This window comes from Trachemys scripta, chromosome 4, assembly GCF_013100865.1.
Source record: "Trachemys scripta elegans isolate TJP31775 chromosome 4, CAS_Tse_1.0, whole genome shotgun sequence".
Lineage (NCBI taxonomy): Eukaryota > Metazoa > Chordata > Testudines > Emydidae > Trachemys > Trachemys scripta.
Genome location: NC_048301.1, coordinates 63736436 through 63762005, shown reverse-complemented (window position 1 = coordinate 63762005; position 25570 = coordinate 63736436). Strand labels below are relative to the sequence as shown.

The following is a 25570-nucleotide window of genomic DNA, read 5'->3' as shown; positions in this document are numbered from 1 at the left end:
GCTTAGTAACCAACCCTAAGTATGGAAAAATACACAAATTAGGTGGGGAAAAGAGTGGGAATGGTTGATTTAACCAGTTGCTTCCTTTTCTTAAAGGAAGTGGGTCCCATTTTGAGACTTCAAAATTTGATCTCTGTGACCCTTTGTAATGGTCCAAAGTTAGCAAAATGAAAAATCTGCATGGTTTAACCATTTCAGGGCTACGCAGTCTCCTTTTCAAGGCCAACACTGGACCCATTCTAATGTAGGTTAAATTTTGACAAATGTCCCTCAGACTTTGATTATATTGTTAAAAAGCCACAGTATTTAAGTAAGCACTTTGTTTTGCGATCAATAGCAATTCTGCTCCCTCTAAAACAACAGTTAAACAAAATACCACGTGCTTCTTTAACCACTGACCTTGATTAGAAGCGTCCCTCATTTAGGCCCCATCTACATTGGAGCTGGAGAGCCGTGTTTAAGCTATGTATTAGATAAACCTTCTTTTAACACAGCTTGGCCATCTGCCATGGAATAAAGGTTTAAGTGGCTACACATTTACTATATAAGGGGAAAGTAATTTAACTATGTGAGGCACCCTTGTTTACTCATCATTTATTTATTTATTAGATGCCAGCAAGACACTGACTGTATAAAATTTTAGTGATGCACCTGTTTTGGTTACGAATCCAGGCACTTAGGTGTTTATATAGTGCTCATTGTCACTGCATCTAACTACAGTAACTAAAGACTATTTTTTAAGCCCCAGGAATTATTATATTTATTAGGCATCACAGCTAAGACACCACCAGCTATAGGCAAAGCTGTGCTGGTTCATCAAGTAAACAAGATCAAACTCCTTCAAAGAGACATAATGATGTAATTTCTGGATAAAAACACGTGTTTATTTCCATGTGCTTATTTGCCAAAATGGAAGAGTTAAAAAAAACAAACCCAAACCTGACACGAATGTAAACAAGCAAATTATGGAGCAGTATGTAGTTTGCAGCTGGAATAACTGGGTACTTCTGCATCCTGTGCACTCAAGCATCAAACATGGGAGATGTATTACTGCTAGCTCTAGGACTGCTGGAGGAAGTTATTCTAGCATGTTTTTTCCAATGCTACCAATTTACTGATCTTTCCTGGATTTCACGCTTCAGACACCTGTCACTGAAATGGAGGAGTCAAGCCACCACCATTTCATCTCCCCTAGCACTTGGCACGTAGCTGTGGTTTTAGGAGCTTGTAATGCCAGAAGTAGAATCCTATCACTTATTTACATCTTGGGAGTTGACCTGGAACCACTTTTCATGGGCTTCTGTAACTGTGCAGTAGGCTTTCTAGTTTGCATACATAAACACCAGAATTGGCATCTCTGAAAAGGGTGGGCAAGAACAGCAAACTCCTAGGACCAGTGCGGTGTTAACCAGATAGAGAATCTGAAACCGATTTGGTCCTTCTCTCCTATGCTGGGAGGGTGTTCAGTCTGTCCTGAAGAACTGCATTTTGAATTGTTTTACTGCAACCCTTCTGGCTGCTTCAGGAGCAGTACTGTAGACAAAATTCTCACTGTTAATTGCTTTCCTGGATATGACGAAGTTGCTGCAGGTCAATATGTTGTCTTGGGAAGAGGGTATATAGAGAAAAATGGAGACAGACTCTTGAGGATTCCTTGGGGTGACTGGGACTCGCAGGAGCTATTGTGAATTTTTGGATCACTGATCATACAAGGCAAAGGAGACTGATAACATGAACCAGAACTGTTGTCTGTGTGTTACATGGACCACATTTAAGGATGCTTCAGACACCATAACAGCTGAGATACAGCCCTTTCCACCTTCTATCTTAAAATGCTCAACCAAAACAACAGAAACTTCAGCTATAAAACTTATTTTTAAACCTTATTTAATAAAAGGTTTAAAAAGTTACAGAGGGACATTAAGTAAATAAGTTACATGGGTACATTACATCACATCAGCAAGATTTCCTTTAGTGTATTAATATTTTATAAAAAGAGCACAAAAAATAAATTCAGTCTGGTCTATCACAACTGTACAGCAAAAAAAGGTAAATATTTTATATAGATATGTACACTATTTTAATATGTAACAGTCTTTTAAAAGGTGCCCTAAGCAGCAAACACACAAAAAGGCAGTGTCTGCTCATTTGTTAAAATAAAAGTAATATACTTTTTATAATAAAGCATTTATACAGTAATTACAAAGGCTGAGACTGTTCCTGTACAGTACAGAACAAAATAGGGTAAAACGCACACAAAAAAGCTATTTGTATCAAATCTAAGCTACAAAGGGAAAAGAATACACTTTGAGAAGCTGGCGAACATGGAAAGAGGTTTTTAAAAATATGCAATTACATTTTATAAAAATATATGCCTTCTCCCAAACTTAAGGAGCTGGGATTTTCCAGGCTCAGCTGTTGATGGAATCCCCTGTTCGAGTAAGAATTTTTTTTTTTTTTTTTTTTTTTTTGGACAGCTGGGGATTAGAATTTTGTATTTCTCCCAACAACTGACACAGGAAAGAATGCGGGTGAATGAAGCAGCTGAACCCAAATGGAAAATTTACAAAAACACACTTCTCATACAAAACAAAGCTGGCAGTACAGACACTGCTTCCTAATCTCTGACAAATTTAATAAACTTCAAAAGTGTACATTGGAGGAGAATACGGTTTGTGTTGGCATGTTAGGGGAAAGAGTGCATGGGAAAATGTTCTAGCTTTTAACTGACAGCAGTAATCAGTAAATTACAGAGCTTTGCTTAGAAGACACTATCCTGGGGCTAGAACATTGTCATAATATCAAGTTCTCCTGTTGTAGACAAATACTGAAAGGAAACAAAGATATTTATGGACATAATCCCCACAATATTTATTAATATTAAAAGCAGGAGACTTTTATATCATTATGATTTTCTAGACCAGTGACTGGTAGAATGGGCACACCAGCTAACAGGCAGAGACATTTGTAAAAAGGTGCATTCTGTGCGGCTTAGAAAACACTTGTTTTTGTGTGACAGCCGCTTTATTCTTAATCTTAGTGTACTATAACTAAAAGGTTCATCCAATTAAATTCTTAAAGTCAATAAATAAAAATCAGCCACCCAGAAATCTGGTTAGCTAACTTTAATTTCACATTTCAACATCATCATAGGGATGAACAGATATTTTTAACAGACACTTTAGGTTCAGATTTCAAAGTTACCCTTTACCTGCTGTCATATAGCTGTGTTTCTACTAGTCGCTAGCTATCAAATACCATATTTACCCCTGCATAGTCATTCAAAACATTATGTGCCACGGTAGGCTTTTTCATTTGTTTGTTATTATTTTGTAGCATCTTGGTAGACTTGAGAAACATTTTCCTCAGAGCCAAGTACTCTCAGATCAGTTTTACCTGTTCAGTCCAGCCTGAAATATAACTGTGCTGAATAAATAAAACTGTGGAATTGCAGCTAAATTGCAACATACCAGAGCTACAGTAGATTTGCATCTCTCCTTATATAACTACAGCTATAGAAACAAACACATTGCTACAAAACTGAAATGCTGTCCCTATGAAGATCACACTAGACAGCAAGTGTAATACTGAGTGCTTATAAAGCCAGGAACAGTGTAGGAAGGCAAAAGAGATGATTTCCCACACGCACCCTGTCAGTATATCTCAATGGCATCCAGTGTCTGGTAGATTCAAATGGGTAATGTTTGCCAAATAGCAAGTAGGTTTACATTCTCACTTGGCCTCCAACAGTGAAAAGGCTAGTACACTATGTTTACACATGCAGAATCGCAATCTACAAGGGGATTTTGTTTAAACATTGAATTTGTTCCCATAGAAAAGGCACTCTCTGTTAAGCAACCCCCACCAAACGTACGAACTCTACCTATTCCACCTCCACACACACTGAATTAGAACAGACTGACAAGCTGCAAAAGGTTAGGAGGGAAGATATCTGCATGGATGAAAAAACAACCAATGCTTGATTCATTAATATCTAATAAATCCACTAATTTTGTGCATTTAACAAAACAAAAAAAAAAAAACTTTCTACAGAGCAAAATCAATCAGCGCCCATGTCTAGATGGATGTCCCCTGGTATAAGAGAAAGAGGTAAAGAAGATCTAAGTAAGGAGCTAGTCTACTGGCTCCTAGAAATAGAACTTGCTATTAATCCCATAAGGAAGACTAAGTCAATGCATAGCGTAATTGCATGATCTGGTTGTTTCACCCTATACTTCCTCATCCCTTCCCCTCCTGACTGACCACTACCATCATTTGCCATGTCATAGCTACAACCAGACTGCGAGTTCTTCATGGCAGTGACTAGACTTTGTTCTTTAAAGCACCAAACATACTTTGGGAGCATTTTAAAAATACTAAATCATTTTACTCAGGGCATAATCAGGGAAGGAGAGTAAGAGATAAAGAACTGTATTTAATTTCTGTTCAGAAAGGAAGAACAGGCATTTTGGGGGCACATTAGATGGTGTGTCCCAGAATCCCTGTCCTATATGGAGGATTTTTCACAGCAGAGCAGATTAATGATTCATCTAGTTTGGAATCTTTACCTAGCTTCAGGGGAAGGTAAAGAACAACTCACCTAGCTAACTCTGCACTGTTCTCACTGGGAAAGCAAAAGAACATTTTCTGACCCATACAATTTAATTAGCCGTATCTTAGTTTTCCTAGCTAAGAATTCTAGAGGTTGTGATATTATATGCCCTTTCTGAAATCCTGCCAGGGTATCTGACGTCATGATTTCCAGAGTGGCTACATGCTGTTGTATTTCTTTGTATTTGTTCTAACTGCACTGTTCTTGAATTTTAGAGACTGTTCCCATGTTCCATTATTATGGAATAAAGGAGAGAGACTGATAAGTTTCCCTTTATAACTTTCATAATTTTCAATACCTCAAATCAAGCCTCCTCTCCAACACAATGATCCTAGTGACTGCTCACTCTCTCAGACCATATAAGTCCAGCTGTATCTCCACTTATCTTTGTTGCTTATTTCTGGGCCTTTTTGATCTCCACTTTGTAACAGGACAGAGTACTCCAGGTGTTCAATATGATGGTATAATATGTTCTGCATTATTTTCAATCCCTTTTAAAATGCACCTAATCGTCCTATTTGCTTTTTAAACTGCTGCATTACTCTCTAATTCCCAGGGTCTGGCATTTATTAGTGACTTTCCAATCTTCTGGAAAGAACTGCCATTTTAAGGCTTAACGGCATTGTAACCTTTTACTGGAATTTACGTCCAACCCTGAAAATGGCTCATTAGCAGATGTGAAGAATTCAGAAGTGACTTATTTTGAGTAGACCATAATACACAGCTACTTGACTTTTTTCTCTCCTTGACACAGCCCTCCAAATATTCAGTTATTTACAGCGCTGCTGGGATAGCGCAGAGCATGCAGAGTGTGCCCAATTTTCAAATGAAAATATTCTTTATTAATAATCAATATTTAAATTCTTAAGATTCGCTGCTTGAGCTTTTCTTGTGAAAATTATTTGCTTTTGGTTCTCTGCAGTTTGCTAATGAATAATTAATAGCAGGTGACAGGCAATCTGCTTCCACATTCCAGTCCAGACCAGTTCACACAGTGACAAATGGGTTTTATATGATTGCACACGGAGATCTGGATTCTGGACTGGAAGCCGGCTTTTTGATCCCCAAACTGGCATAAGCCCAGGCTAGTTACAGAAGCTAAATAAGCGGGTGGAAAGAGGGGCATTTCTTGTCAATTACAATGATTAACATTTAAAAAATAGTAGCCAATTAACTATATTTATTTTTATTATAAAGGAAGAAGCCTTCCTAACTAAGGAAAAGGAGCTGTGCAAAGATGAACAGCTTAAAGAGTAGGGTATCAAATATATGGCTACAAGACTTAATTAGGCAGTGAAACAACTGTAGCTGCCAAAAAAGGAGATACTCCCAAGGTCTGTGGAGGAGGCGCTGGTGCCAGGGGGCAAAAGAGCCAGGACAGGCAGGTGACAGGCTGGAATCTGACCTATATTAAATTGTAGTTGAACAAGCACAAGGCATGAACAAGCACAAAGGCATTCTTACCTGAAACTTATCCAGCAGCTTGGAGAGCCTATTGCAAGTCAGTCAGATCAGGGACAACCTGCTGTCATCCACTGGAACTAGCCAAGCAGCACTGCTCAGGAATGCACAGGCAATTAACTTATCTTTCCACCAGATGGCACTACTGAACTGCACGTGATCTGATGTGCATTGCACTAGCATCAGAAAACTGGCAATTCACTGCCACATTTAAACATTTTATTACTAACCACTGCTCTTTGCTCATGCAGTTAAGTGTCACATAAATATCAGCACATGATGTTCCTCCGGAGGTGGGAGTGAGAACTGGCTGCCTGCAGATACAAATGCTTCACAGTACTACGGATGCTTCACTGCAGGGTGTTGTTGCCACTAAATCCAATTTGCCTCTTCAGTTATTCTCACTGGCTCCTGCCGATCTCCCCATTTCTTCTCCCTATACTTATAATGAAGGGCAGAGGCCATGAAAGGAGCCAGTTACTCTCTTCTGCAATGGATGCAGCACAAGGAAACAACTGGATTCTTTATAGAGACAAGGTGGGTGAGGTACTATCTTGTATTGGGCCAACTTCTGTTGGAGAGAGAGACAAGCTTTTGACCCACACAGAGCTCTTCAGAAAAAGAAGAGCTCTGTGTGGCTCAAAAGCAGTGGTGCAAGTAGAAATCATTTCTTGCTGGTACTGCACTCATGGGAGGGACACAAGGGGGGGGCACGTGACCTCCCCAAGTGACTCCTCCCCACCCCGAGCTTGGGGCCCCCACGCTCTTCCCGTCCCCTCTGATACCCCCCCTTTGTATATACGAACATCAACATGGTTAACTACTCACTTTCCCCCCAAATATGTAGTATTCAGTCTGTTTATAAGGAATATGGGAATTAGGTGAGGAGCCATTTCAACCCATGTATGACTTATTAAAAGACAAAATTTAACTGCTTTATGGTACCCAAACATTGCATTTCAATGAGGGATTCAACTTCCTTTATAGGAACAGACTCCTGAAACTTTTACCAGCCCACAAAAGTGGTCCATAGTCATGCAAATAGTCCCATTATCTTTAATGGGATTGATCAAATGATTAAAGGGTTTACAGGATTAGGTTCCAAGTTTGTAAATTGTTCTGGGTGAAACTGACAATGTCTAAGCTGTCAGATCAGAAGGAGCTTCATTTAAATAAAGGTGGGCAAATGTATGATAAGTCTCAGGGTACGTCAATACTTACCTCCGGGTCCGGCGGTAAGCAATCCATCTTCTGGGATCGATTTATTGCGTCTTGTCTAGTTGCAATAAATCGATCCCAGATTGATCCCGGAAGTGCTCGCCGTCGATGCCGGTACTCCGGCTCGGCGAGAGGAGTATGCGGAGTCGACGAGGGAGCCTGCCTGCCGCGTGTGGACCCGCGGTAAGTTCGAACTAAGATAGTTCAACTTCAGCTACGTGAATATATGTAGCTGAAGTTGCGTATCTTAGTTCGAAGTAGGGGGTTAGCGTGGACCAGCCCTTAGCTCCACTGCTAAGATGAGGAACATATTTTCAGCAGAGTTCTTGTCAGATTCCCGAGGCACCTGGTTTAAGGCTGTCAGTGTCCGGCATTATAATCTTCACTTATAGTTCTCTCACCCACCAAGCTGGAAAATAAGGCATTTGTTTTCTTTCTTTTGCTGCTCCAGTTCCAGTTAGCAAAATGCATGTTAGACTAGTTTGGCTGCAAAAAGGAATTCTATGTACACTGGGGACAACACCTGATTCCCATCAGGCTGCAGAACTGGGCTGACATCAGAATCCAAACTTCCACTGGTCAGTGCAAGTAGAGGCATTCCTCTAATGATTTGGACTTGATGTGATGCAGTGTGAATGTCATGGATAATTCAGATCAATGGTGAGAAACAGAATCAAAAACACTGTTTAAACACCTTTTGTCCCCCCACCCCTCCCCTCTTGAAAACTCCTGACCAAAGTAACAGCACAATATATATGCTAACAAACTTTATATTGTGCTGTTAAAGCCATATAAAGAGTGAATGTCCTCCCTATCTGCATTCTGCTCCTTTAAGGAGGGAAGTGCAGCTTCATTCACTGGGGGCGGGGGGAGGGGTTGCCCCAAGTCTTTCCAGTGCCTCATACCCAATAAAAATCTCTTGCTGGTACTGCATACTGCACCCCTGCTTGAAAGCTTGTCTCTCACACCAACAGAAGTTGGTCCAATACAAGATAGTACCTCACCCACCTTGTCTAATATCCTGGGACCAACACAGCTGCAACTACACTGGATTTTTTAGTTTTATGAAATAAAGAAGGTATGTGAACATTATGTATATACGTACAGACAAATTCTGTGCAATTTTAGCATTCAGCTGACCTATTTTTGCTTTCTCTTAACACTTTGCTTTCATACAGGCCTAGCTGCCTAGACTTTTGCCTATTTCAATGCCAACTCTGCATGAAGAGTCTACATTTCACTGGGAAGGTGGCCATGATGGAATAGCCCAGCATTCTGTGCAGTCCAATCACATCTGCAAAGGAATGAATGGAAGGACACACAGCTTCTTCAGTGTAACTCTTGTAGGTGGCCATTTAAAGGGATGGGTAAATGGAAAATGGGCATCTTCCTGCATAATGGCCCTTTGTGGAAGGGAGTAAAGAAGCCTAAGGAAGAGACCAAAGTCCACCTGTCCCATCTTTGTGAGGCATGCACAATGTAAAAAACGTGTCTTGGGTCAAGTCTCCTAACAGCCTTGCTCCCTTTTGTAATGAGTTAAAGCCAGGTGTGATTGATAGAGGCCTTTCAAATTGCACTTGTGAGGGGGCAAATTCTTCTAAAAGTGACCCAATAACTACTTCGCTTCCTGTACACAATGTGGCCAGATCTTTAAGGTTTGTGGCTACTCTTATCTCCCAGGATGCTATATGTCCTCTACTGAACTCTTAATGGCACAGGAAATATCAGGCATCCCCTTGCTACAGGAAAATAGAAATCTCCTCTCAGAGGAAAGGGGTGGGGTGAATTGTTCTTCACCCCTCCCCCTCACACTTCTGTCATACAGTGACCCAGGGTATGTCTCATATTTCCACAGAACTTGCTAAGAGCCTGGATAGCACTCGGAGAGGAAAGCAGGAAGGGCAGTGACAGGCAATTTGCTATGGAAGGAAATCACTACAAAACACCGGTGTCACAGTAACTAGATGCAGACAGTCTCAGGGCAGAGCATCTTTTTCTTGCTCAGGTCTGGAAGCCTTTGTACTCAAGAGTCTCGTTGCCATGATTCTTGGCAAGCACAAGGAGAAAGCCCTGACTGATCCGCAGGAGAACTGAATTCCGCTCCTGATGACATTGTTCTATTACGCACCTCAGGTACCTTTATAAATAAAATAGAAATCTGATTTGTAAAAAAGAATATCCAAGTTCACACAAATCTCTTTATCCACTGATTTGGCTCAGTCTATACTGACAGGGTGAGGTGCAGAATGTGGGATGAGGAAATGGCAGCAATGGACAGAAGCCTAGTATAACTCAGTCCAGATAAGGAAAGTGCAGGAATGGAGGCAAACACACCGAGAGAGAGGTGGGGTCCAGCCTTGCTACTCCCTCGACTTCCCCAGGGATATGGCTAAATCTCCCCATCCTCATCCGAGCTGCCACTGCCACTGCTGTCACTGCTGCTGCTCCCCTCGTCACTGCTCTCCTCCCGCTGCGCTGCTGCTGCTGCCGCCGCTTCCTCCTCTTTCTCTCGCTGTTTCAATGCTGCTGCCTTCTTCTCCTGTTCCGCATGGCTCTTCATGTGAGCACTGCGGCTTTTCACCTTGTAGAAGACCCTGAGGAAGAACACACACATGTACCTGTTTGCTCAGTTTCTCCGTACCTCCTCTTCCCTCCCTTGCCAAAGGGGTTGTTGCATCTCTGGTTTGAAGTCTATAGACTACAGAGAAGGACCCTGTATCACCACCAACATGGAACTACCACAACTACGACTGCTCTCACTCCCATTCCGTACGCAGCGGTGTGGTGCAGTAGATGGGGCACTAACTTAGGACTCAGGAGACCTAGGTTCTGTTTTTGGCAGACAATGTGTTGTATGACCTTGGACCAGTCATTTCACCTCTCTAGGCCTTGATTTTCCCTCCCAGCCTTTATCTGTCATGTCCATTTAGATGCTAAGCTCTTGGAGGCAGGCTCCGCCTCTCACTATGGATCTGTACACTGCTGAGCAATAATGGCCCCCAGTTTATTAGGCACAACTGTAATACAAATAAATAAGCCAGCAAGCAAACAATGACCAGTGCTCTCTTTTTTGCACTTCTCCCCCCAGGGTCAATGTTTTTTGCCTTTTGCCCTTTGTGGTTTCCATTCTCTCTCTATCCTCTTCTCCCCTGCAATAATTTCTCAATTTTAGTGGCACCAAATAGACTTGAACACCATTAAGATTCTCCTCCTGTGAGCGTCCAGGCTAGAGAGACAACAGTGACACTTCTCAAAGCTGTGCTACGTCAGGGCCTAGTGGAGAGGTGTCCTGCCAGTGCCAGCTAAGTGACCCCCACACCGTGGAAACCTGTCACCACCACTGATGACTGAATTAGATAAAGATGTCATTCCTTCTGGTTCTCCTCATCTCCTCCCAATCCTGCTTCTGTATTTAAAATGGTGAGGAACTCCTGGTATTATGAGACTCGTCATTCTTTGGGATTAAGCAATTTAGGCAGCAAACTGAACTTTCTTGGCTGGAGTCACAGAGGGAAAGTAATATACATACGATACGCACAAGAGACCTGTGTAAATTTAATCAAACCATTTGTTCACCCCTTACCTGGCACTTGCTGATATCGTAATGATAATGCGCTACATGCCTATAGTATTAGTCATCTGACAAGTTCTTGAAGTGCTTTTTCTGCTATACAGGAATCTCTCCACACACCAGTGAAATGTAAACACTGCTGAGATGGGACGTACAGCCGTTTAACAGCAGCACACAGCAACATTAAAGCATACATGGGGGGGGGGGGGGGGAGAGAGGAAGCGCAGAATGTGATCATCCAAGTTGTAATCTGTTCAGGGCACTTGGGTTAATATGCCCATGATTATGAAAATACTATGGGACCTTTGACAACCTTGAGTCATTAAGGACCAACTGTTTTTAAGATCTAATCTGAAAGACAGCACCAGTGGTGGTAAGCTGTTCATATCATTGCCTCCATTTCCAACAATTTATTGTACATCTCCACAAAAACTGCTTCTCAAGCTAATGTTCCTTTAGTACAACGTTCCTGTGATTGTCATTGTCAATGCATTTACTCTTACCTGCCACATTTTTTACATGGAAACGTGTTCTCTTGGTTCTGAGCTTTACTGGGTGTGTCTGGTTTTGGCTTTGGTTTCCGTCTCCTCCTCTGTACTGGGGGAGGAGTCTTTTGAGGCTTCACTGCTGCCTCCTTAGGCTTCCTTACAGTCCTACTGCTGGCTTCCCCTGGGGCATTAGACTCCTCGGTTCTTGAAATAAGGATCTCATTGACCTACATGGAAAAGAGACAGTTGTTAAAGCAAACTGAAAAAGAGGCATCTCTGGAATAAAGGCTGCTGGCTGAACTCTGACCCCACAGTATTCCAATCCAAGCCATCCCTAATGAGAAACTCTCTCTGATATTTCTAGCGCCACTCATCCTCCTCTCTGAGCACCAGTCCCAGGGCATTGCGTAGGATTTCATCACATTCTTAGTCACCACCTCTCCCTGCCCATCAAGTCATATAGAACACCATCTGGATGCTGGTAATACTCAGAGTTATTCCAGTTCAAGCTCCTTCCACCAGGAAAAGTTAAAGCTGAAGATACTTTGTCTGGAACTGTCTATCTTTATTCAACATTTTCCAAACTGTTAACCGGGGGGTGTAGAAAGGACTGGTGGGGGGAAGCACATGCAGTTCAGTGCAACACTGACCACTTCATTGGCTTGTAGTGTCTGCGTGGCCTTGGGAGGCACTGTGCTCTTCCTATCATCCAACTCTTCCTCCTTCTCAGACACTTCCTCCACGTGCGTATGTTCCTCATTGTAATTCTCCTTTCTGGGAGGAAGAACACGTGCAAACCTATGCGAACTCTTGACAAGAAGAAACGATAAAGAGACACAGTTAGTATTTTCTTCTTCGAGCTTCAGCTCTATGGCAGGTCGAGGTAATTATGTGAAAAAGGATAGGAGGCTGAGCCTAATGAACTGTAAGAGCGTTCATGTAGCCGCATTATGCTAACTGGAGAGAGCGCTCCTGTCGACACAATAAAACCAGCTCAACGAGCAGCGAGAGCATCTCTCACTGACAGAGCGCTGTGCACACCAGCACTTACGCTGGCAAAACTTATGTTCAAGGGGGTGTTTTTTTCCATACCCCTGAGCGACAAAAGTTTTGCCGATATAAGTGGCAGTGTAGACATGGCCTTAGAATTACAAGCGTTTCTAATCAGACAATTACTTAAGGAATCTATGCAACAGTTAGGACAATATTTATTATTTCTTGTATATATGTAGCATCAGTAAAATTATAAAGAGTGAACTGTGATTCAGTCTATGAAGTTTGCATTTGGCACCGAAGCCAAAAGCAGGCAAGGGGGTTGGGTGGTTACCTTGATATCAACCTCAGCTTCATCTTTCATAGACTTCTCATTAGTGGCATCAATGTCCCCGAAGATTAAGGTCCCATTCCGACCAATTTTCACTTGTTTTTTGTATGTGTAGTAAAACTCTACACACTGGGCCACCGTCTTGGTTTTTATCTGGTGTTTAAAAAAAAAATTTAAAAAGGGAAGAAAAAAGAGGAAAATTCCTTTTAAAAGGTGTATTAATACTCATTAAAAGGTGTAATTACAAGTCACTTTACATTGTAATTTTCTTTTCCAACAAAATCTTTCTATTATATGAAAATTGTTTTAAGTTCTTTACACTGTGTTACATTTCCAACAAATCTTTTCTTTGGCCTCCACTGGAATTACTTAGGGCTAGATTCTGGCACCTTTACTCACACTGAGCAGCACTTTAGACTGAATAATCCACAAATTTCAATGGGGCTACTTGCACAATACGGTACTAGTCAACACAAGGATGACAGAACTGGCACTGAGACCTGGTCTACACTAGGAAATTAGGTTGATATAACTATGTCTCTCTGGGGGTTGAAAAACCTACACCCGAGTGACCAGGGCCAGATTAAGGCAGGGGCTTTAGAGACTGCCGCCCAGAACCCTGGCTCAAGGGGGGCCCCGCAAAAATAAGTCACAGGCTGTGATCTCCAAATCCGGGCTGCTAAAAGTCCCACAGCACAGCGGGGCGGCTCAGGCAGGATGCCTGCATGCTCTGGCCACAGGCTGCTCCCACAAGCGGCTGGCTGCTAGCACGTCTCTGTGACCCCTGGTGTGTGTGTGGAGGGAGAAGGCAGCTACGCATGCTGCCCCCAGCCCTCAGCACCATCCCTGCAGCTCCCAAGGGGAGCGGCCAAGGGGAGCTATGGTTACTTGTGGGAGCAGGCAGTGCACAGAGACATGCTGTCCCCCTCCCCACAGCTGCTTCCGGGAGCAGCGTGGGGCCATAGCATGTAGGCAGCCTGCCTGAGCCCCGCTGCACCGCAGCCTGGGAGCTGCCTGTAGTAAATGCCTCCTGGCTGGAGCCTGCACTTTGGACCCCCTCCTCCACCTTCAACCCCCTGCCCCAGATCAGAATCCCCTTCTGCACCCAAACTGCTTCCCAGACCCCACACCCCCTCTTGCACCCCAGTCCCCTGCCCCAGCCCCCTTATGCACCAAACTCCCTCCCAGGAAAAATACTTGTATACAGGGACCCCACAAAGTGCAATAGGCCCGGGGCACAGAAGAGTTAATCTGGCCCTGCGAGTGACACACACAATCCGCTGTATACAACCGATTTCTATAAAACCGGCTTCTATAAATTCGACCTAATTTCGTAGTGTAGACATACCCATAGTTAAACCAACCTAACCCCTGGTTTAGACGGCATTAAGTTGACGGGAGAATTCTCCTGTCGACCTACCTATTGCCTCTCAGGGAAGTGGACTCCCTATGCAGATAGGAGAACCCCTCTGATCAACACAGGTAGTGTCTTCATTGAAGCGCTACAGCAGGGTAGCTGGAGCAGTGCCACTGTAGGGGTTTATGTGTAGACAAGCCCGAGGATATGCCTACACTGCAGGTAAGGGAGTCTCTCTCAGCATGGGTGGACACACACTGTGTGGATGTTGTGGCTGGAGGTTGGGCTTTCACGCTCATGTGTTCCCCTAGACTTAAAAGTCCGAGCTGCAGACTGAACTGAAACGTCCAGACTGCTATTTTGAGCTAATTAAGCTCAAGCCCTGGAAGTGAGCATCTGTCTACCCAGGTTGGGAGGCTCGCAACCAGCTGCAATGTAGACATACAAAGATAAATGGGCACTCCCTAAGGGTATCTACAACATCGCAATTGAATTGTCAGGCCTCAGAGCAGACTTGCAGCTTCCTGGGAGGTATTTAGTTTCCAACAGCATATTAGCTAAGGAACAACCGGAAAGCAAGTCTAACAGATAGGGAGGAAGGCTTGCAGAGCTTTTTATTTCTGTACCCATCTGGAAACACATGATTATCAGCAGACCCAGGAACGATTAGACATTTTCTATCTGTGACGTATTTGAGAGTTTGGAGGCAGAGTATCAGCTTTTGTTAATGCCTAGGCTTTCACAAGTTAATACAAAGTTTTGCATATTTGTTATTTATTCATGAGAAATTTGAAAACTACTCCTGACTTTCTTTTTTTCTGTAGCTTTCCCTCCAAAGAAAACATCTTCATGATGGGTTAAAATGGAGAGGAGGCATGTACTAAAAGGACATTTTTACTGTCTCTAATTTTTATAGATCACTGGAAGTAAAACTACTAGATATTTCACCAATCACAAATCCATTTATTATTATTCCTGTGGGGATTCTGCACCAAAAAATTCTGCATATTTTATTTATCAAAATAATGCAATATAATCACATCAGTTTCACTTGTTTTGGTAATTTATTTAAACTACAATGCAGAAAAAAAGTCACAATAACTATTCAGCATTTCCTAAACACATGAAAGTTGAGTTACAAACACTTCGTAACTAATACCCTGCATTCTAGTTATAATCCCGGATTTTCATTACATTACAGAACGCCAAACAGCAAAAAAGTAGAATGTCATTTTAAATTGCTCAGAGACTTCCACAGATAAAAAAGTCAGACAATACTAATCATTGTCCTGGACCTGGCTGGGTACTTTGGGAAGTGCTTGCTTCTGATTGTCCTGACTTTTTATTGACTGCTTGGTAAACTTTTTATTTGCCCTCAAACCTTTTTTTTTTTTTTTTTTAAATGGGAAAGTAAAATAAATCCTGAGCTGTAATCTAACCCCACTGTGCCACTTTGGCACAGGAAAAAAGTGAGAAAGCACATAGACCTTCCTAGCTGATTCCCTTACTGTCATTTATCATAAGGATCCTTTACATCATGCTGGCAATGTAGGAACCTAAACCTTTCACAGGTTTTAGGCTCCTAGGAGAATTGACTGAGAACGGGAACAGTTAAGGAACAACAGGAATATTAACAATGTTACTACACAGGCAGGCTGCTACATTTCTGCCTGCAGGAAAGAGCCTTCTTCCTGCATAATAAAAAGACCTATCCCTCCACACCCCTGGCGAGCCACAGTAGCAAGCAAGAGGGACAGAGTCTCTCTCGCTTGTTGGCAAGCAGGCACGCCCGCCCAGCCCCTCCCCGTGATGGTGATCGTCTCCCCCACAGGCACGCCCGCCCGACCCCTCCCCGTGATGGTGATCGTCTCCCCCGCAGGCACGCCCGCCCGCCCGACCTCTCTCCCCCTGCAGTGATTTGCGTCTCTGAGGCTGCTCCAGGGCCAGGCACATTGGAACTGACTCACTGCCTGGACTACTAGGGAAAGAGGCGCATGTCCCCCTGCAGATTTCTTTGGCATTTTTCTGTACAGGAGGCCATATTAATTCTGCACCCCTGCAGGGGCACAGAATTTTGTCAGGAGTAATCTATGAGCCATTTTACCACAATAGGAATTTTTCCCATTCAGTTTTGTAACTGGGCTACTTGAGTGTTACTGGAGCACTACCATCATTTTATAAATATATTCTGTGTAATTGATCTGTGCCCTGGGCTAAATGAGGAAGATTGGATTGATAAATTGGGGGTGGGATCAATAAGTAGCACTATATTTTCAATTTTTTTTTTAAGTTTAATCACTCCAAGGAATTTGGGGGGGAGGGGGGGAGAAAAGAGGAGGAGGGAAGAAAAAACAAAAACCCACAGCACCCAAGAGGGAATGCAGTATATTTTGTGTTGATGGTGTCACTGTCAGCACCAACTGCATCAGCTCAGGTCAACCCTTCCACAGTGCATTAAGTAATTGGCAGAGTAACTTACAAGTTTCTGGACCAGGAAAAAGTCTTTCTTGTAGATTGCAATGCCTTTGTTGAAAAGTTTCTTCTCATCAACTTTCCACCTGTCTGATCCTATAAGTAAAGAAGTTTAAACTGAAACCTATTTCATTTCAAGCTTTTAGTCTTCTAGTTGTTTTTTCTTTAGGTTTCCTTTAAATAAAACCAGCCCAAACGATATGCAGTTCATGACACATCTGAAGTAGTCTTAGTACAATAAACACTTTTTCACCTCCAACAAGAAAACACACAATCCAGAATGTCCCTTAGCTCTGCTCTCCCACATTCTTTCTTTATCCATACAGCCACAGTGGAAAGTACTCGGGTAGTGTCAAAGAGCTGTTGTACTTGTAATGTGAACAGACGTGTAATTTTTGCGTGTTAGAGATGGAGCTATTGAGCTTCTCTCTACCCTCACCAGACCAAGGTCTCCCAGGGTTACCTAGGGCCATCCTTGGTCACGAAAGATACTATCTTGCAATTGGTTATATATTGAGTGAGGGGACAGACAGACACAGCTGCATCAGACACTGCAGTTTTGCTTCCATAGAGGAAACAATTAGATGCAATAACCTGCTAGTCTCTGTACTCTCTAACATCCTACTGTAAGCAGCATAGGTTACTAGCGACTGGAAATTCTCCCACTAATACTCTCTCTCAATTCCCTGCTATGAATTCATGCCACAGAGGTTGCAGTTCTGAGATTTGGACAGTCATTCCATCACCCATAAGCCTCCCTTCTGTGATCGCTCTCTGTGAAGACATCTAGTCCCTTGACAAGCCTGGGTATACAAAAAAGTGGCCCAGTGACTAATGGCCTTGTGGTGTGTGCAGCACACTAGCAAATCCTAAGTATCATGACAGCTGCAGGCAAGAATCCCTGCAATTCACCACTGCACTCATCCAGGCAAGGGACGATGTCTGATTCCTATAAAGCTTCCTGGAAAAAAGAAAAAAAAAGTATGACACTGTATCAATATTAAAAGAGCAGCAACAACCACCATCACCTGCTGTGCAAAAGGGTAAAAAAATCCCTATCTGCAGCTAGGGCTGCCAGCTACAAAGGAAGCAGAGGCAGCCGCGATGAGTTCCCCTCAGCATACCTGTGTAGTGATAGTCTGCCAGTGGGTGGTGTGGCGATCTCATTGGCCTCTTCAGCAGCAATTTGGTCAAAGTAGCCTAAGAGACAGTACAACAACAGAATTAGCTTCATATAGGACACTAATTTATACAGGTATTACAACAAAGAACATCAGGCAATCCCCTTAGTATCATACTCTACCTGCAGGTCAATTGTATTAAAAGCTCTCTTTCCCACCCTATGCTCTAGCATTTGGAACAGCGACATGTGAGTCAAGACACCAGCATTCCGATCTTGACTCTCTGGTACCTTGGACAAGTGACCTCACCTCTCCATGCCTCCACTTTTCCATCTCTACATTGGGTAAAATACTACTCACCTACTCTAGCTCATAAAAGGTGTTGAGAGACAGGATTATAATTCCCACAGATGAAAGGCCTTATAGAAGTATTTTCTTGTGTAGTGATGATCCCATGTAGCATGTGCTCTCTTACAAAGCCAGTTCCCACTGGCCACACTCCTTTGCAGATTCAGGACACCAGTGAAACGGGTTTAGAAATCTTAGTTCACTTGAGTAAACAATATTCCAAAATAAAATGGAAGGATCACTTCAGCAGAAGAAATTTATCTCAGAGACTATAAAGCCATTCAATTGTAGCCACTTTTTATTTGCACTTAAAACTATAGCTACAATTTGTCCTGAAGTTAGAGAGGATTATGAAAGGTTGGTGCACTAAACAGCTACACTTTGCAATTTTACAGCATTTACCAAAGAAATCGGTGTTTTATAAACATAAATGGTTACAAACTGCTGCAAGGTTGATAAGCATATCCATTTCACAGATAGACAAAGAGAGGTTACATGACTTGCCTAAGGTCACAAAGAGTCAGTGACAAATGCAAGAATTGAACCTGGGAGTCCTAACTCCCAGTCCCATGCTGTAAAACCAGTAGACAATGTTCCCTCGAATGAGACTTGGCTTCCAATTTAGATGGCAAGTGAATTTAGTTTAGCAATTTCAGCCACTTGATCCCTGCAAGCTAAAAACAGAAACCACATACAGTCTGATGCAGTTCGACATTTTTAGCAGTCTCTGCTTAGGAGAGGCCAAAGACTGAAATAGCGAGGATGGTGCAGGTCAAAATAGAGGTGCATCAGCAGAGCTGTGCGGGGCCACGTTCGGAATAGCGACAGGAAGAGGTGATGAGCATTAGGATTCAGATGTATTGGCAGAACTGTGTAGTGCTTTGCAAGCTTCCTTCTTTCAAATAAGCTTCTTGCTTGTGCAATCAGTCCTTGATTATAGTGATCATTAAGGTCTCTTCCCACAATCTCAAAAGATAGACAGAAGATTGAAGAGGACTCACCAGAATGTTTCCCTTTGCTTCATGCAAGACGTGCAGCGCCAGCTCCTGATTGGTACCAGCCCCAGGAAAAATACTTGAACAGGCAGCAGTTAGCAGATTTTCCACTATTACCAGGAAAGTGCCATCAAACCAAAAAAAGAAATGGGGTGGAAGAAGCAAAAGATCAGATTAAGAAACAGAAAAGTAGTTGCTATTTTTTCCCCTATTCAATCAGCTTAGTTGGTGAGGGTCTCAGCATAGTTTTCGATGAGCTAGTGCCCACGTATATCTTGGGCAACAGTAGGATTTGCATTATTTTATCCTAATTGGTCCTTTCCAGTCAAAACTAGAGAAACCAGGAAAGAACATAAGATTGAATGATCACAGAACTTGAACTCCCTCTCACTCTAAGAAAGGATGGTGAATCCAGGTAATGTTCGGATAAGATATAATAATGCAGGACTAAAGGGAAGGGAAGAGAGCCAAGACTGAATTAATCTCAATGTTGAATTTCCCTCTTACTTGGGGGGAGGGACGGGAAAGGTGGAAGGTATTTCCTCTCTAGGGTAGCATTTAAGAACACTATGGGAGCAAGGCGAGAAAATACAAATCCGAATGAACGTGCAAATACCATTTCCTTCTTTTTCCAGAAAAGGCTGGTCAAGAGCTACTGCTTCAGTAAGTGAACAAACCCAGGATTCAGGCCAGCTCTACCCTACATCAGTGGTTCTCAAACTAGGGCCGCCGCTTGTTCAGGGAAAGCCCCTGGTGGGCTGGGCTGGTTTGTTTACCTGCCACGTCTGTTCGTTTGGCTGATCGCGGCTCTCAGTGGCCGCGGTTTGCCGCTCCAGGTCAATGGAGGCTGAAGGAAGCAGCACAGGCCGAGGGACATGCGGACGCGGCAGGTAAAGAAATTGGCCTGGCCCGCCAGGGGCTTTCCCTGAGCAAGTGGCGGCCCTAGTTTGAGAACCACTGCCCTACATAGTTTGTTGGCACAGCTCTGTTGGCTAGGGGTGGGGGTGGGGAGGAGAATCACATCCCCTAGCTGGCACATCTATGCCAGAAAAACCTCTAATGCAGACCCAGCTATGTCAAAAAAGGCATTTTTCAAAATTCTTCAGCGAATCAAACAACATCTTCGTTTCCACTTTCCAGCATTTTGACAAAAGCAAAGGGAAGGAGGACTGCGCTGACAAAATGGATGGGGGAGAAAGTGGTGGTGCCACCACCTCCCTTATAACTTTAACCCACTTGTTGAGGCACTCACCTGGGATGTGGGACCCTGAGACTACACGAGCGCTACAGCTACACCATTGTAGCGTGCACACCTGCTACAGCGATAGAATTATTATTCAAGAGACAGTAGCTAGGTCAACAGAAGAATTCTTCCACTGAGCTACCAATGTCTATACTGGGGCTTACGTTGGCTTAACTAAGTCTCTCACACCCCTGAGCAATGTAGCTAGGGGTCAATCTAAGTTTTAGTTGTAGACCTGTCCCTAGATGCAATCCCCCCCTGCCTGATGCAGAAATGGGATTTGAACTTGGGCTTCCCACATTGCATGAGAAAGCCCTAGCCATTAGGCTATGTGATATTCTGGTGTGGGGCATTCTCAATTTCTCCACTTGTTCCACTTTTTATAAATAGTCATTGGAGTAGGGACTTGAACTTGGCTCTCCCACCTCCCAGGTGAGTACCCTAACCACACTGTAGTCATTCTCATTATTTCTTTGGCCAAACAGCTATCCATGAATGACTATGAATTGCCACTGTGAATGACAATGGATAGCCATTTGGCCAGAGAAATAATGAAAATGACTCTACAGTCTAGTAATTAGAGCATTCCCCTGGGAGATGGGAAACTTGCCCCATGCCATGGGCTGTGTGTGCCCCCCATGTCTCCCTCCTCGGACACCAATGTCCCCAAGTCTCCCCTCCATGCCAGGTACTCTATGTAAGCCCCATTCCCCCATCTTATTCCTTTTCCCTCTGTCTGGGAGAGAAGTCATTTAGGTGTCAATATTTTTAAACTGTAGTGGGAGGATGAGCAGAGCTGAGATGGGAGCTACTGTTATGCTGGAAGGTGTCAATAGCTGGCTGCCATCAACTGGTTCTTTGATCTTCAGACAATTGAACAGGTGGTTGAAGGGGCTGGGTGCTACCCAGATGCTAGAACTCCAGGTATCCCCCGTTTCCCTCTTTCAGTTTTTCCACTTTTCACCAAAATCTATAGGGTTCTGCCCATTGATGCCTGGAACATTCCCTGAAATTTTGGAATTGATCTGATACAACATACAAAAGTTATATTACATACAAAGAAATGCCATAGAATTGAAGGAGACAAGGTAAGTAAAGTAATACCTTTTATTGGATCAACTTCTGTTGCTGGAACAACAGATGCAAAACCTGCAGACGTATCTCCACTGCTATGATTAGGGTTACCATACGTCCGGATTTTCCCGGACATGTCCGGCTTTTTGGGCTCCAAATCCCCGTCCGGGGGGAAAGCCCAAAAAGCCGGACATGTCCGGGAAAATCGGGGGGGGGAGCCGGGCCGGGGACCGCAGTGCTGGGCGGGCCGGGGGTGGTCGGCCGGGCCCAGGGCTGGCACCCCAGGGCCGGGGACAGCCTGGGCCGCGCCTCCTCCCCCCACACTCCCCCTTACCTGCTTCAGGTTTCCCGCGACTCAAATGTTCGCGGGAAGCAGGGGAGGGGGCGGAGACTTTGGGGAGGGGGCGGAGTGGGGGCAGGGGCGGGGCTGGGGGTGGGGCCGTGGGCCCGTGGAGTGTCCTCCTTTGGGAGGCACAAAATATGGTAACCCTAAATTTGCGCACCACTGTCTGAGGCAGCTGATGGCAGAGCCAGGGAATGAGCCCACATCTCCCCGAGGACGTTCCCGTGATCCCACGGCAGCAGGGCCCTGTGATCACCAGTCTGCCCCGTACGACACCAGGCCAGAGAACAGCCCCTACGTTATCCCTGGAGCAGATGTTACAGACAAGCAGCCAGTCCTGGTTCACAAACCGCCAGGGATGGCGAGTCCTCCACGGCCCTGGGGCAGATGTTCCAGCGGTTAATTCCCCTCACTGTAAAACTCTGCTGCTTACGTCCAGCGCCTGCCCACCGGCTGTGCCCGCTCCCGGCAGCCCCGTGAATCTTGGCAGGGACGTGCAGCTGTTATTGCTGGCGGGAGAATTCTCCAGCCCCAATGAACCCCCAGCCCCAGGCTGGGCTGGGCCCGACACAGCAGGGGGGCTAGTACCCGGCCCACACTTCTCAAAAGGGCCCCTGGCTTTGGGTGATACCTCGACCCTCCTGGGGTGCGTGAACCAGAGCCAGCCCTAGGGCCCCTGGGGCTCTGCACGGCCGCCCTTCCGCCTCACTGCCCCCTGCAGACGCCAGGGGACACGGTACAGCTGGGCCCTGGGTCCCCGGGCCTCAGTCCCTCCCCAGCCCCTCCCATACTCACCCCCAGCAGCCACTGCCCCCAGGAGGCACCAACAGACCCCCAGAGCGACAGCCAGGCCCATGGGTCCTGCCCTGGGGAGGGGTCTCACCCTCTGGCCTCGGGGAAGGAGCGGGCGAGCCGGCCGGCAGCCCCTGCAAACAGCCTGTGCACTTTGCTCATTGCGCGCCCAGGAAGTGCCAGGAACAAGGCCTGACCCTGGAGCAGGTAGCAGCCGTGTGCCAGGTGCGGCTCCCTGCGGGGCGTGTCCTGTGTGCCCAGCTAATCCTGGTACCTGACCGGCCAGCGTCCCCATGCGCCCCTGTGAGGGTTTAACCCCCGCGTCCCAGGGCAGCACGGCCTAGTGGCCGGAGTCCAGGGAATCAGCCCTCATCACAGGGCAGTAGGACCTTGTTACTGACTCAGCGGGGGGGGGGGTGAGGGGTGTCCTACTGAAACACGCTGAGGCTTACCGGGGCCGAGATACCAGTCCTCACTCCCCCAGGGTCGCTTCCAACCAGCTCAGCCGTTGGGGTCTCCCATGGGTCCCCTGGTTCGCTGCGAGTCTCAGAGTCGGTTGCCTCCTCTGGTTCCTCCCGCAGTGGGGCTTCGCACCGGCCTGGAGAGGCCTCGGTTCCCGGTCGCTTCAGGAGTTCAGGCTGGTCCTCGGCCAGCGCTCTCCCTATAGGGGCTTCTCCTGCGGCCGCCCGCCCAGACTGAGCTGAGTTCCCTCTTTTTATACTCCCTGAGCATTTGGAGCATGCCCAGTGCGAGCGAGGCGGGACTTCCGTCGACAGACCTACTTGTCTGGCGCTGCCGGGGCTATACCGCCCCCCTCTTAAGAAGGATCCCCCGGGTTGGTCCACCCCCTCCCCCCTCTCCCCTTGCCTGGAGAAGAAATCCGCATTAGTGTGGGCCTTACCAGGGCGATGGAACACCCGGAAGTCGTAGGGTTGGAGGGAGAGGTACCACCGTATAATCCTGGGGTTCGCGTCCTTCATAGTGTGTATCCACCGTAGGGGGGCGTGAGCCGTGATCAACTTAAAGTTATTCCCCAGCAGGTAATAACGCAGGGAGTCGATGGCCCATTGTACCGCCAGAGCCTCTTTCTCTATTGTCGAATAATGTTGTTCCCGAGGGAACAGTTTACGACTCGGGTATAGCACTGGGTGTTCCTCCCCGTCTACTTCTTGGGATAGCCCCCAAGCCCGCTTCCAATGCGTCAGTTTGCAGTATAAATTCCTTCTGGAAGTCTGGGTGTCGTAGGATGGATTCCCGTGTGAGCCGTTCCTTTAGTGTTTCAAAGGCTTTCTCGCATTGTTCGGAACACTGAACCGGTCGAGGCTGAGAGTTGTTGTGAGATGCTACCGGTGTGGTGCTTCTGCTTTCTCCTGTTGATATCACTCGGCTGCGTGCGTGTGTTCCCTCTGTGTGCTGCCCCAGCTCTGCAGATAGCTGACACAGCAGACCCGACGAGAACCCCCAATAACCACAGAGTCTAGTAAGGTACAAAGGCACCTCGGCCAGGTTTATTGCGATCTCGGACACAATTGCAGTTCCCCGTAGATTACTTAGTCTACCGGGCATATTGCTAATAGATGCCTCTTGGCAAGGACCCAGCTCAGTGGCGGGACTTTCCACTGCCCCCGTGGCCGGACAAAGACACCACCCCAGGGATCCATTTTTATACACAGGTACAAACAAGTTACACATCACTCCTGACATACTGAGGTTCAACCCCTCTATGCAGTAAGGTGCCGCCTCTCACCTTGTACATGTTGGTTCGATCAAAACAACTCTATCCATCATTTTACCCTTTTGCCCCTGTCATTGGGATGGGTTGGCCTGTTCCATGTTATCTGTGGAATGTTCCCGTATGGTATGTCTTGGTACCATGTTTATACTGTAACTTTGCTAGGTGAATATATATTTCTGCAACATCAGCCCTTTCCTTGCCAACTTCTGTGAGCAGGGCCTGCCTCTTGCTCACAGCTTAACTTTGCTTCATGTTAGCAAAGTCTTGACCATTACTTTAGTTCAGGCCTTAGGCCTCATACTAGGCCTCTGATACCAAGGTTTATTTCTCAGGGCCTCCTCTTACTCCACCAAGTACTTTGGCTTAGCAATACAGGNTGGGGGCTGGGCCGGGGGCTCCAGGGCCGGCGGGCGGTGCGGTGCCTGGCCGGGGGCTCCGGCGGGGCCGGGCCGGGGGCTCGGGGGCTCCGGCGGGGACCAGCGGTGCGGTGCCGGGGGCCTGGGGGCCGGGCCGGGGACCGCAGTGCTGGGCGGGCTGGGGGTGGTCGGCCGGGGGCCGGGCCCAGCCTGGGCCGCGCCTCCTCCCCCCACACTCCCCCTTACCTGCTTCAGGCTTCCCGCGACTCAAATGTTCGCGGGAAGCAGGGGAGGGGGCGGGGACGGGGCTGGGGGCGGGGACGGGGGCCGTGGAGTGTCCTCCTTTGGGAGGCACAAAATATGGTAACCCTAGCTATGATGATCAATACTACCCACAACACACCTTTCAAGATTCATGGGTGCTACACATGCTTATTGTAACATGTAGCATACCTCATCCAGTACATCAAATGCCCCAACAACTATGTTTGTGAAACCAGAAAATCGCTACACTCTCAAATGAACTCACACAGAAAAATGATAAAAGACAAATACTCCTATCACCTGTGGGCAAACTCTTTTCACAAAGTGATCACTTCACATTTGACCTTTCAATGCTAGTGCAGGTTTCCCTTGAGGAGAACACCTCCAAAAGGTGAGCCCGGGAACTTAAATTCGTAACTCTGCTAGACACCAAAAGCCATGGACTTAACAGGGACACTGGTTTTACAGACTAACACGGCTGCTACTCTGAAACTGGTTTTATGGCTTATTACAATTTGTAACACACCACACAGCCAGCTACCCTTAATTGCCCACTTCAACCCTTCATGCATAACAATCTAACTCCCAATTGCCCACTTCATTTCAAGTGATCGACTCCCATGTTACCTCTTCCATTTAACAATCTCTCCCAACTTATAATTAGCTCAGGCCTGGTCTACACTAGAAAATTAGATTAGTGTAACTAGGTCATTCACAGGTGCAAAAAATCCACACCCTTGTGTGATACAATTAAACAGGCCTAAACCCCCGCTGTAGAGAGAATTCTCCCCACGAC

The 25570-nt window shown here is 45.7% G+C and overlaps 1 protein-coding gene across 3 annotated transcripts in view; it reads right to left on the bottom strand.

Annotated features, from left to right (window-relative positions):
• Positions 1–9475: 9475 nt before the first annotated feature.
• Positions 9476–25570, bottom strand: part of MIDEAS (mitotic deacetylase associated SANT domain protein) — an 86005-nt gene continuing 69910 nt past the window's right edge. For all 3 annotated transcript variants that reach the window (XM_034769217.1, XM_034769219.1, XM_034769218.1), the window contains 7 exons: positions 18974–19077; positions 17628–17703; positions 16511–16599; positions 12678–12827; positions 12001–12159; positions 11366–11577; positions 9476–9885 (listed from right to left, as the gene is read on the bottom strand). In XM_034769217.1, coding sequence (XP_034625108.1) covers positions 9681–9885; positions 11366–11577; positions 12001–12159; positions 12678–12827; positions 16511–16599; positions 17628–17703; positions 18974–19077 — 995 coding nt within the window. In that variant the 3' untranslated portion in view covers positions 9476–9680. The remainder of the gene's footprint in view (positions 9886–11365; positions 11578–12000; positions 12160–12677; positions 12828–16510; positions 16600–17627; positions 17704–18973; positions 19078–25570) is intronic.